Genomic DNA, 13,676 nt, shown 5'->3' on the forward strand with positions numbered 1-13,676 from the left:
CTGAGTAGTCATGTGCAAAATGAATGGCACATGACCACTGCAGCTTCTTCTAGGATCAGAGCAGTGGGTACCAGGGCTCTTGCTCAGGACCTAATGGCCATTTAAGGGGGTGAGTATGTTTTTTTTTTCTATTTTAACCCATTTCATGCCTGTGGAATTATTTTATGATCTCCAAAAACACCTTTTAAGGCATTGTCCACTTGCATGCGATTGATGGTCTATCTGCAGGGTAGGTCATCAATAATAGGTCAACAGGGTTCTGCTGCCAAAGAACTCCACTGAGCAGCTGTTCGTCAGGCTTGTGTGTTCTGCAGGAAGCAGACAGCTCCACTGCAGTTGTGAGGCTTGGTATTACACCCATTCAACTTGACCTGCAATACCAAGCCTGACCACTGCAGTGAGAACATAGCTGTCTGCTTCCTGCAGACATCAGCTCAGTCTATGAGCAAAGCCCAGCAAACAGCTGATCGGTGGGGTCCCAAACTGCAAAACCCTACTGATCTACTATTCATGATCTATCCTAGGCTAGGCCAGTGTTTTCCCAACTTTTTTTTAGATCATGGCACCCCTGCCAAAAAAATGCATAAAAAAAAAATCAAAATTTCTAAACAAATTTCTTCCTCACTGTGGCAACGTTCACAGTCTCTTACGGCAGACCAGGGTACCATGTCAACCTGGTTGGGAATCACTGGACTAGGCTATCAACTGTTTAGCAGTGGACAACCCCTTTAATAGTAAGTATATGAATTATTACTCTGTGTATTAACACCTTCTGTTTTCCTTCTACAGGGGGCCTCTTCCCAAACCAGCAATCGCAGGAACATGCCGCCTTTCGTTTTGCGTTATCTCAGTTGGTGGAACCCCCAAAGCTGTTGCCCCAAATTGATATTGTGAACATCAGTGACAGTTTTGAAATGACCTACACCTGTAAGTACTGCGAGAAATCGTTCTAAGCTGATTTGCATCTTATAACGTTCACCACAATTTATTCAGCGGCCATGTATTAGCAGTTCTGTGGAGTAGAGTACAAGAGGTGCAAATCCTTTTAGCTGTTTTCTGTAGCAGAACGCAAGACGCTTATCTTAATTAAAAAGTATTTACTAAAAGTCTCTTGGCTGAGAAGATAATGGAAAAGCAGCAGAAAAAAATGTTCTGTGTTTATCCACAGGAAAAGGCTAATTAATGTTAAAGGTAGAAGAAGCACCATAGAGAAGGTTCGTGTTTTTTAATTTAATGTTCTTGCGAATCCCAGATTGATTCAAATCTGTTATTATTCTTATTTCCAATTGCGGTATGTCTTTAGGTAATCATCAGCATCTATATTTAAAGGGTATTTATATTTTTTCAACCAATTATTTTTTTGAGAAATGAGAAATGATGCAAGTTTACAAATAACCTTAATTAAAAAATCTCCTACCATTGTGTGCCTGCAGCTCTTATGCACACCTATGTGTCTCCATGGTAACAGACTACAAAACACACTGTGTAGTCTGATCCTGCAGTCATACTCCCTTGTATACTACCTTCTTGCTAACGTATGTTCGATAGATTAGCAAGAAGATGTGAAAGGTGGAATATACTTAGAACAGGGTTGCCAACCGTATAGAAATTTATGAACAGTCTGTAAAATAGGGTCTTTTTCCCACATGTCCTGGCTGTCCATGATTTTTGGATAAGTTGGCCAAGAAAATGAAAAATGTAGGAACCATGACTGGGACGTCAGGATCAGACTACAAAGGATGTGTTTGTAGTCTGTTACTATGGAGACACATAGGTCTTGATAACAGCTGAAAAACACAAAACGGTAAGGTATTTTAATGACGACTATCTGAAAAATGAGCAATAAAGCAATAAAAAATGATTGTGAAGGTAAACATAGCCTTCAAATCATTTGACCCCAAATCAACTTAAAGTGGTTTATTGCAAATTTTTAACTTATCTCCTATCTGTGGGATAGGGAGATGTGTCTGATTGGTGGATTCCCATGGATACCTCATGAGAAAAATCCTATAGATATCTATATATTGAATTAGGCCCATAGAGTTCTATGGCACCATATGAAAGATTACTACAACAGAGCTTCAGCGTGGGGTTTAAGACTCTTATATGGCAAATTTCACATTGCACTGGATATAAAATATGGTTGACTCTACATTATTTCTAATTTTTACTAGAAAACAGAATAATAATGATGCATCTTATCTTATTGGTACTTTACTAAGGGCCTTTTTACATAAAACAACTGTTGAGTACCTAAGCGGGACAAGATGCATGATAATTGTCTGATTGCTGGGGTCTGACCTCTGGGACCTCCAGAAATCCTAAGAACCGTGCCCTCGAATACATCGGTGAATGGAGTGGCGGTGTGCCTGCTTGACCACCGCTCCATTTCACTTCTGTGTTACGAACTAATATTGGACTTAAGCATGAATCTCTGCTTGTGCCACAGAAGTGAATGAAAACGGTAGTTGAGCATACTCACTCCGCTCAGTTCATGAGGGCATTTATGGAAGCACTTCTTGGGTTTACTAGGCTGACTCCCAGAGATCAGACATTTATCTCCTATCTTGTGTACATGGGACAATTGTCTTTAGTGGTAAAACCTCTTTAAGAGCTTCTCAGCCAAATCTAAGGCCACCTAACTAAGAGTAAATAATACAATTGAACTAGTTGACCTTTAAGCTGTTGGACATCTTACGGTGGAGAAAGTTGGGCAACTGTTTTTGCTCTACCTTCATAGACATTAAACTATTAGTGTAACCATCAAAAACATCAGTATTTGGAAAAAATATCTAAAGCCCATGACCAGCTTTTCCCTATTTCTGGTGTTGTTGAGTTATGGCAACTTCGATCTCGGTATTACTAATGAGATTTTTCTAAAATCCCATTTTGGTGGAGACTCTGTTGATATCCATGTGAAGGTGCCAAGTCTAGGAACCAACAATTATGAAGTAACATCTTAGATGTATGGTGCCCAATGAGTATCAATCATCCTGTTATCTTCTCATAAAAGTGTGTAGGCCTCAATTCTCATTGCTTGATGCCGATTATATTCCTTGTGGTTGAAGTCTCCACAGTTTGGTGGAGAAATGTATTACATATTTTACTTTTTTTGAAAAACATTCAGAATTTCTGTGTTTTCCTTTATGGCTATGAACTGGTTTATGAGTTACGAGTGATGCGGTTATCCATGGCTGGCTTCATATGATAACGTCCTTTCTCTCCACGCCCACACGTTGGTTTTATATATTTTTTTTCTGAGTTTATTTATAAACTAGAACATTACTTGTGTGCTTATGCCAAATGCCTGTGTAATCTCACAGCCTCTTTCACTGGATAATTGCAGGGTGCTCTGGGCTCACGACAGGAGTCTTTTGATTGGTTCGGAAGGCCAGTAGGAGCTGCTAAAAATGTGTGCTATTTGTGGCCTATTCTCTACCATAATAATATAGCATCCTACACACTTTATGTTTTTGAATTCATTGCTCATTGTCTGAAGTTGGCTGAAAGACAAATTAACACTTGTTTGGAGAGTCCAAGCTACTGGTGTACAGGGCTCTGGATGCAAAATGATATGAAACATAAAATTCAAGCTTAAGTTCAGAATTTAAAGGGGATGTTGACTTTTAATTGCTTTTTCCCACACAATGAATGGTAAACTACCTAGTAACTGTGGAAGTTATCAGACTTCATAAGGAATATGTTCTGTAGGAAGTATATTTTCTATGCAAATAAAGACTTGCATTGGTTCATGTTCATTTTCATGCGTTTTTAATTTATTCATGGTTTATTCTTTCACATGACAGTTTTTGTGTTCAGTTTTTTGTGAGCCAAAACGAGGAGTGGGTCCAAAATATGGAAGACATGCAAACCTTTCCATTCTTCTTTCTCTCCACTCCTGGTTTTGGCCAACAAAAAGCTGTCTTGTGAAAGCACCCTAAGGACAGTTTTTTTGAAACACGTCAGCAGTCCCTCTGATTATTTTGTTTAGTTTCACCTTTAATGCCTTAAGAATTTTGGAGTTACTATCTATGTCTGTGGGGAGCTGGATTACCTTTGGACCGCTTTCACACGGGCTACAAAATCTCACTGCGAAATGCATAGATGTGAAGCTCATGGTTTCCAATGGGTTCCTTCAGGCTACAAAACATCTCTCATGTGAAAGAACCCATTAAAAACCATGGGCTTCACATACATGCATCTTGTGGTGATGTCGCATCGCTACAAAATCTCAGAGGCCTGGAGATTTACCACTCTTTGGACAGGTACCATGAGAACCTTATTGAGAGGATTTCTCCTGTCTTTCTTCTGTACATCCAACTAGCCGTGGCTATGAAGCCAAAGGACATTCACATTAATGTACTCTCTAAGCAATACATGGCATATTGAGTGGTCAGATCCCACTAGAAAGGGTCCTGAAAAGTTGTTTCTGTAAATCCAGGTCTGTGTTAATTAGACATACCAAATGCCTGTGTGTTAAGCTCTCTGAACATCTTCTCCACTTTATAGATAGCTTCGAAAGACCAATTGGTACAAAGGACATCCAGTTTCATCAGTGGAAGTCCTAGCACTTGAACCCCCACCATTCAGTCATTCCTACTCTAACTCAAAACATCTATGAGCAAGCTCAAATCAGTGCTGGTTCTGGGGTACCCCCGATCACGGTTCCAAGATGTATCGGGATTCTGTGGAGCAGTGTCCTAGAGTGATTTTCCTAATTTGCCATTTTCTACCACAAGTATAATCTTCTTTAATTCCTCTGTATATTAACTATAAAATATGTTTTCTGGGATTTAAACACTGATGGTCCATCTTTATCTTCCTAATTTGTAATTAATATCTGATCAGTGAGGGTTTCATCAGGGTACCCACCAATTGGCAAAAGTTCCTTAGCATGCATTAACAGGTACAGCCAAATTTGTATGTACCACACTAGTGGTCCTAGCTAGTGAAGAGTCAACGTTTGAAAAGTTTGGTTCTGCCAAATCGCTAAACTTTGTAAAAAGTTTGGTTCATTCCAAATTAGTTGGAACCGAACTGAAACTTCACCAATACCCCTAACTCTAAGCCATAAAAGCTCTGTTAAACACTCTCAGGACTAGTCTATTCAGGACTAGTATTGAGCAAACCGAACCAGTAGAACTTTGCTAAAAACTAGGTTTGAGTTTGTGCTGAACTGAACTTTTAGCAAATTTCGACCCGAAACAGGGCTCTACTGGTTTGGTTCATTCATCTATCAAACACTAATGGCCTGTCCTAAAGATAGATCTTTGGTGTTTAAACGGTATATAACCATTTTAAATCTTAAAGGGGTATTCTGTGCTTATTTAAACTAATGACCTATTTACTGGATATGTCATCAGTAGTTGATGGATGGGGGTCCGCTGCTTGGGACCCCTATGCTTTAGTGGATCGTCTTACCTGCTGTCAGTGCAGCGGGCAGGATGTGGATCATCAGTGGTAGCGCTGCACTGCCCCGATATTTCCTGCTCAGGGCCATGGTCAGGACATCACATCCTGTCATGAACAGGAAGTATCAGGCAATGCAGCGTGACATTGATTTCAATGAGAGTGAGGCTGGCGCTGCCTCTGCTTCCTTTGAGTACCGATGAAGCACGTCATGCCCGCTGCCCTGACAGCGAGCAGGAGGATCAGCTGAAGGGTGGGATTCCTGGGCAGCAGACCCCTGACCATTAACGACTAATGACCTATCCTCTGCATAGGTCATCATTAAAAAAGGCCAGAATACATCTTTAATTACCCCTGCTTTATCCACCAAACTCAGACAATGGGCCATTAAGAACTCTCCATCCAATGTCCTTTAGTTACATGGGAAAACATGAGCACAAAAACACAATTTGAAGGATTTTTATTTCCTAGAGTCACCAGACCTTTAACAATCCCCATTAGTACAGAAGCAGTGCAATGTAAAAAAAACAAAACATTTTTCAATTATTCGTCTCCATCCTTAAATTCCCACAGAGATGTTGCTCTGATGCCTTCCATAGAAAAAGCTCATTACATTTAAAGGGTATTAAAAGACGAAAATAATGAGGTTAGATTACTTATTACTTCGCAGTGTTCAAATGAAACAAATGATCTAAGAAGAAGAAGGAAAAGGGGGTAGCCAAGAAGTCTGGGAAATAAGATTTGCATGAAGACAATCCAATAATGTCAGAGTAACAAGGAGTGAGAGAATGGTTTACATCAAGGTTTTGTTGGGATTTTTTTTTAATGGTTTCGATTAAAATAACATAATAAAAGGCTAAAAACAACCTAGAAATGTAAGTATATTGTTGCAGGGTTCATGCACGCAGCAGTGATGACTTCATGCTGGATGATGCCCTGTATGGACAACCATAGGGGGTGTAGTCATGAACAGCTGCCACCCCCATACATTGCAAGGCGTATATACTGTACAGTGTGTAAATAGCAGTTTCACACAATGCAAAATATATACCGATGCTAGATAATACAACATACAGTGCCCAGATAACAGCTCCATGTACAGTATAAAGTCATGTAACAACAATGCTATACAGAGTGCAAATACAAGTAAAGCCCCATTTACACGCAACGTTTGTCATTTAAACAAACGAACGACTTAACAACTTTCAAATGCTGAGCGTTTACACGTAAAAATAATCATTTGAAATCCTTGCTACCCTATTTCCCTGAAAATAAGACATAGCATGATTTTCCAGAATTTTTGAGGATGCAAAATGATTTTTCAGGCTTTTTGAGGATGCTTGAAATATAAGCCCTACTCCAAAATTAAGCCAGGCTAACAGTTAATTAAAAAAGTAAATTTAAATAGTGTCCAGGCAGCTATACATGTAAAAAAGTTAAACCTTTTTGAACAAAAATTAATAGAAGACACTGTCTTATTTTCGGGGAAATACGGTATTTGCCTCGCTAGCAATGTAAACACGGTATATGTTGTTTGCTCAGGTAAGGGTGTTTATGCGAGGAATCTCTAGGCGGGAGGTTTTTAATTAGTGTGAAGGAAAGCCACTGTCTTCTGCGCATGAGCCATTGTGTTTAGCTGGGCAAACAATCACTCCTCCCAGTTTGAAAGACTAAAAGACTGCCGTTTAAACCTAACGACAAGCGAACGCACTGACGACTATTTCTATGCAGGCTGAAGTTCAGCGATAAACGGCAAATGAACAAATAGTGCGCGGTGGCTTTGCGTTTACATGTAACGATTATCGCTCACTTTCGCTCGTTAGAATGAATTTTGAGCAATATTGGTTGCGTGTAAATGGGCCTTTAGGCCACTTTCAGATAAGCATATTGTAACATGTCCGTAATATGGATCCTTATGATGTGGATTCCTTGTCAAGTATGCGACAAATTCCACGGTGTGAACAAGGCCATAACAATCGTGGTATGACACCTGTTACACATCGCAGACCAAGGGTGTCCGACCTGTGGCCCGCATGTGGCCCAGAATGTCTGTGAATGTGGCCCAAATGGGAGGTGGGCCACACAGACAGACTCTGAACCAGGCGGTACATGGCAGTTTCGGCTCTCATACAGATAACGAGGCAGTGTATGGTACTTGAAACTCAGTGACTACTTGACTCACTCAGTCACTCCAAGTGGCGGTGATTTTCCTTCCTGTCCTCCTGAGTCTTGACTGCTCCTATCCAGTATCGAGGTGAAGACGAAAAATAGAGGTCTCTTCTTAGCCAACCCATGTAGGACAACAGGAACTCTGTGGCGGACTGTGGTGAACGATGTGGGATTGCTCGGAGGACTGTGGAGGATGATGGGGGATTATTTGGAAGACAAAGGGAGTTGTATGGAGGACTGTGAAGGGTGAAGGGGGTTGTGTGAAGGACGATGGGAGATATGTGGTGGACTGTGGTGAACGATGGGAGATTGCTTGAAGGACTGTGGAGGACGATGAGAGTTATGTAGTGGACTGTGGAGGACAATAGGGGATTATTTAGAGGATTGTGAAGGACGATGGGTCATTATTTGGAGGACAATGAAAGTGTTTGGAGGACTTTGGAGGGTGAAGGGGGATTGTGTGGAGGACGATGGGAGTTGTGTGGGAAACTGTGGAGGACAACGGGGTTTGTGTGGCAGACTGTGGAGAATGATGGGGGACTTCTTGGAGGACTGTGGAGAACGATGGGAGTTGTGTAGAGGACTGTGAAGGTCGATGAAGAATTGTGTAGAGGATGATGGGAGTTGTGTAGAGGATTATTTGGAGGATTGTGAAGGACGGTGGGAGATCCTTTGGAGGACTGTGGAGAATAATGGGGGATTGTAAGGCAGCAGGGGTCTTCCCATGATGATGTTGTAAGTTCAAATCTAACCAAGGGTGATGGCTACATGGATTTTTTTCAAAGTTGATCGCAACAGTGCTAACCACTGAGCCACATTCAGTGAGGAGGCAACACCCCAGGAAACTGATTTGTCTCTCAGTTCCATCTGCCTCCCATTGAGTACAGTGCAATAAAAAAGGATCCATCTATATTATGTTACTTCAAACAAAAGGACATCCAGTGTAAAAAATGGAATGGAAATGGAAAATCCAGGAAGGGACTGAAGAAGAAGGTTTTCCACTTCAATACATTTCTTTGTCACACGACGGATCAGCAAAAAAAATTAAAAAATACTAGTGTGAAAAAGGCCCTTATTGGTTCACTTAAAATAATGGAAATCAAATGGAAGGGAAGCAAAAAGTAAGTTCCCCATCGCTTTCTATTTTTTTTTTTTTTTTTTTAAACTATTGAAATCAATGTGAAAAAAACCCAAACAGTTCATTTCCGTTTCAATTGCGGAACAGATAAACGGGAAGCCCTAATGGAGGCCTGACACAGGGGTGAGTATGATGTGTTTAGGTAAAATGTGCCTTCATTTTCAATTATTTCACATTTATCGATTTTTGGGCCCATTTACTTTGGGTGCGCTGACTATTTCTGCAGCCATCTAACTCTTCATCGTGACACCATCAGCCTATTCTCACCCTCTGACTATATGTCAAGCCGCCACAAACCCACAAAAAGGGAACACGATCTCTGATTTCACCTTCTTTCTACTACACCCACATGCTGAGACTCATGGAAAGTTTTCAGGAACATTCCCTTTATCTACCTGTGGAGACGTACCGGATTGTCATACTGCCAACAAGGGGAATCGACGACTGCCTGAGACTTCTGGTCTAAACTTAAACAAAAGAAGAAGAGTTGGAAGTTTCGAAACTTTTTGACAGCTCCTAGAAAACTATACTCACACTGATTTACTAATGCGATTGTGCCTAGGCCTCGCCGAAACATGAGCCCACGTCTGACGCATTTCTGGTACATTACGGGGTACATTTATTACTGGCTTTACAGCAGCATTCTGGCATGTTTTTTTTTTTCCCAGTAGTTGGCTGGCACAAAAAAAAGTAACTGTAGACTTATTTAGAGATGCGACAAAATGATTAACATTGTGCGCCATTTATAAATATTAACATTTTAACCCCTGCCCGACGCGTCTCGCTCATGTACGGGGCACATCGGGTGTCATTGTATGCAGCAGGTTTCAGGACGACGAGTCCGGTCCAGACACAGTGGATATCGGCCATATATGACAGCAGATCCGCGCTGGCAACAGCTGCAATTGGAGGTGACTGATTGCAGCTGTTAACCATTTAAATGCCGCTGCCAATTCTTTTTTTAATCAAATAGTTTTTTTTAATTGAAATTGACATTTTAACACAGTACCACATCATTTCTATACCATAACCCCTTAACGACATAGGATGTACAGTTATGTCCTATGTGTTCATGGTTTATATGGATGGGGATTGGGAGCTGACCCCGCTCCATACAATATAGGTGCAAGTCATTTCTTCTGGGTGACGCCCGCTGGCAACAGCGGCGATCGGCATGAATGCTGATTGCCGTTGTTAATCTTTTATATTGCGCTGACAGTACTGACAGCAGCATTTATATCCACCAATCAAAATTTGAGAAACCCGGTCTTCCGTGATGTGATCACAAGTCGCTATTCAGTTGCCTTGGCAGACGGGCACCCAGCATTGCCGTGGCAGATTGCCTACCAAGCCATGTCATGGGTTCTGGCACTCCAGAACTGTGCTTTGCTTATATTCAGAGGTGTAGCTAGGCTTTCCTTTACCTGGGCAAAGGTTTAGTTCACAGACCACCCCCCCCCCCTCTCAAGTACGATTTTGCCAAACTACCTAAAAATAGTCCAAATACATAATTTGTCCTCATCTGTGTGCTTATGCTGGAATGTAGACATTCCATTTCCTTCTCTCGTCCATGAATAGTGATTTTTTTTTTACAAGGACCCTTGATCTATAAAAAAATTCTTGAATAACCCTTTAGGACATTTTTTAGAGGTTTTACCCATGTGGTGGTTTTACAGTCCTATTTTTTTTTCTTCAGCTACCAAAATTATTTTTGCTACATTTTTTTTCTGTGACATATAGAGCGATTTTTTTAATATCTTTTTTTCACTGACTTTTTTTCTGTTTTATTGACATAAAAAAGCTAAAAAATGTTGTTTTTTTTAAATTTATAGTTCATTTTTAAAATTAGTATACTGTATTTATGCTAAAATAAAGTACAGCAATGGGTTAATCATTTTGTTCCCGCAGTTTTGATATATAATTTGTATGTTTTGTGTTTTGATATTTTTACTTTGAAAAAGGGAAATTTAAGGCCCCCCTGTCCACGGGAGTTGCAAAGTCCGAATCTCAGCCACGGGAGCTGCCGCCCGGGAGCAGGAGCCGCCACCAAATCTCCGTCGGTCAGCCCTATCTGATAGATAGGCTGGCCGCAGAGATTCGGGGCAATTCGCAGCGAATTACCCGCCGCGAGCGGAGAATCACTATGATTTTCCACTCGTCGACAGGGGCGGCGTTTTCCATAGCAAATGCGCGATTTACCGTCGGTTTACCGCTGGCAAATACACGTCCGTGGACAGGGGGCCTTAAACTTCTAGTACTCTTTATTGCTTACTACAAAAAGCTTTTTTTCATGTCTCCTAAGTGGACTTGCGATCGTTGGACCACTTATATTAAATAAATCTGGTATCACTGCATTATATTAGATGCTATTAAAACTCGATTTTATCGGTATGGTTAACATAGGGCTATGGACAAACACAACTACCACCTTGATCCTATTGGCTGTGGTCAATGACTCACGCGAGTGATGATTGGAGGAGGAACGTGGATTCCTGGACAAACATATGACACAAATACTTTAGAAAGAGATCTAAGAAACTTAAGTATAGGACCTGGGCTAAGCTAATGTTTCGGAGTGGGAAGAGACCTAGAAAACTTAAGTGTGGGAGGCTCCAATATTTAGGAGTGCTCCATGGGATTAGATCAATTTACATTAATTCTGATTAGATCAATAGCGAACAGAATGTCGGTTCTATTAATTATAATTAGTATAGCTAGTTCAATCCTATTGGTTCTATTGATTTGTTAGTTCAATTCTATTGGTTCTATTGGTTCAACACGTTTCCCTACCTCAGGCACATGCATATCCACAGTAGGTGCACTTGGCACTTTCTGTAATTCTCACAGACGTCAATGGAGAGCAGCATCAATGGATAGCCAACTCTTCACTTCATAAGCACAGAAACCAGATCTATAGCACATTTATTGCTTATCTTGTGGATACTGTTACGATCGTGTGGGCAGACAAAGCACAGGGCCCACACGATCGTGACCAAAGGGGGGCACACACGGGTTTCATGCAACTGACCCTGGCTGTAGGGAGGTAGACCTGGCCCTACCTAAGCGGGGACATTGCCCCAATAAGGGCAACCCAGCGGTCTTCGGATCTGGGACCTAGCTGATCCTAGGAGCCACGCACCAGAACAGGATGCATTCACATGCCACATGACAGACCCAGAATACACCGCATACAACATGCAACCACTAGTAACAGATTGGAAGCTGAATATAAATACCAGGTATTAGTTGACAGGTTGTACAATATGTGGAAGCTAGCAGGCCACTTCACGGCTCCTGGTTATACTGCTAGCCCCTACACTAACCAGGAGTCCAGCAGAACCGGACAGAGTTCACACAGCACGCTGACACATATTGTACAACATGTCAACTAATACCTGGTATTTATATTCAGCTTCCTATCTGTTACTAGTGGTTGCATGTTGTATGCGGTGTATTCTGGGTCTGTCATGTGGCATGTGAATGCATCTTGTTCTAGTGCGGGGCTCCTAGGATCAGCTAGGTCCCAGATCCGAAGACTGCTGGGCTGCCCTTATTGGGGCAATGTCCCCGCTTAGGTAGGGCCAGGTCTACCTCCTTACAGCCAGGGTCAGTTGCATGAAACCCATGTGTGCCCCCCTCTGGTCACGATCGTGTGGGCCCCGTGCTTTGTCTGCCCGCATGATCGTAACAGATACGCCCTACATTCTGGCAAACATGAACCCAACAGTCTGGAAATCCTGGTAATCCAGCAATCAATAGCATAGTCCTCCTGTGTTATCTTCCATCACATCTGTAGGGTCTAGCATTGCCGTCATTTTAACTACTAGTAAGTCACAAGATGGGGCATAGATGGAAGGTGATGTTATAAGGAGCTGCATTCACAATGCCCCATCACTCACACAGAGGAGGATGAAGATATACACTATATTAAAAAAACTCTTCCCCATTGATGACGCCGATGGATCGCCGTGGCATCTGTTCATTGCTATCCACCGTGAATCATGAAACACAGAGGACAATCAGTTTTCTTCTCCTAAGCACTAAAACGCGTCTCAGTATAACTACCTCAGTCTGCCAGCGTTCATTAGAAAAAAATGTGGTTAGTCTGCAGACACTTCATCCGCTATCCTATTTTATTAGGCCGGAAAGATCAGGTTCTGTGCTCCGGGGTGATTGGTATAAACTGTCCAGCTGGATGATGAACGCAGTCACTCTCAATTACCTCAATATGATAAGGAAGCAGCAGGCATGCAAGAATGAGCGCCCATGGATCTTTCTAGCTTGCAAGTGACTTTATTATAACTCATTTCATGAAACCTGTGCTCTACCTTTATTGCAAAGCTGGTTTTCCCGATTGATCATTGCGTGGTAATACTACAGTAGACTAAATTAGATGTTGGCTATATAGTTAGTGAATAGTGATGAGTGAACTATTAAAAAGTTTGTTTTGGCCGTTTCACCGAACTTTTGCAAAAAGTTTGGTTTCATCTGAATTAGTGCCAACCGACCCGAAAGTTTACTAAAATCCCCTAAAACTGGTGTATAACACAGTCTAGGAGCCGTAAAAGCCCTGCATACTACTCTGAGAGTGTCATACGGGGCTTTTATTGCTCTTAGGGCTTTTTTAGATGACCGTATATCGGCTGGGTTTTCACGCCGGACGATATACGACATCCCTCTCTGCAGGTGGAGGAGGCTGGAAGAGTCGGGAGCAGTGCTCTGAGCTCACCCCCCCCCCTCTTTGCCAACTCTCCACCCCATCTCTGTCCTTCTGCACTATTTGCAATGAGGGGAGGCTGGATCGGGGCGGAGCTCATTCCTGGCATTTAGTCCCGCCTCCTCTCATTGCAAATAGTGCAGAGGGGCGGAGAGGGGGCAGAGAAGGGGCGGGATCTCAGAGCACTGCTTGTGGCTCTTCCAGCCTCCCCCCCCCCTGCAGGGAGGGACGCCGTATATACCC

The 13,676-nt window shown here is 42.0% G+C and overlaps 1 protein-coding gene across 4 annotated transcripts in view; it reads left to right on the forward strand.

The window, feature by feature from the left end:
* GRIA1 (glutamate ionotropic receptor AMPA type subunit 1) overlaps positions 1-13,676 on the forward strand; it is a 261,991-nt gene that overhangs the window by 26,203 nt on the left and 222,112 nt on the right. For all 4 annotated transcript variants that reach the window (XM_066590438.1, XM_066590439.1, XM_066590440.1 and 1 more), the window contains exon 2: positions 790-927. In XM_066590438.1, the coding sequence (XP_066446535.1) occupies positions 790-927 (138 nt within the window). The remainder of the gene's footprint in view (positions 1-789; positions 928-13,676) is intronic.

This window comes from Eleutherodactylus coqui, chromosome 2 (assembly GCF_035609145.1).
Source record: "Eleutherodactylus coqui strain aEleCoq1 chromosome 2, aEleCoq1.hap1, whole genome shotgun sequence".
NCBI lineage: Eukaryota > Metazoa > Chordata > Amphibia > Anura > Eleutherodactylidae > Eleutherodactylus > Eleutherodactylus coqui.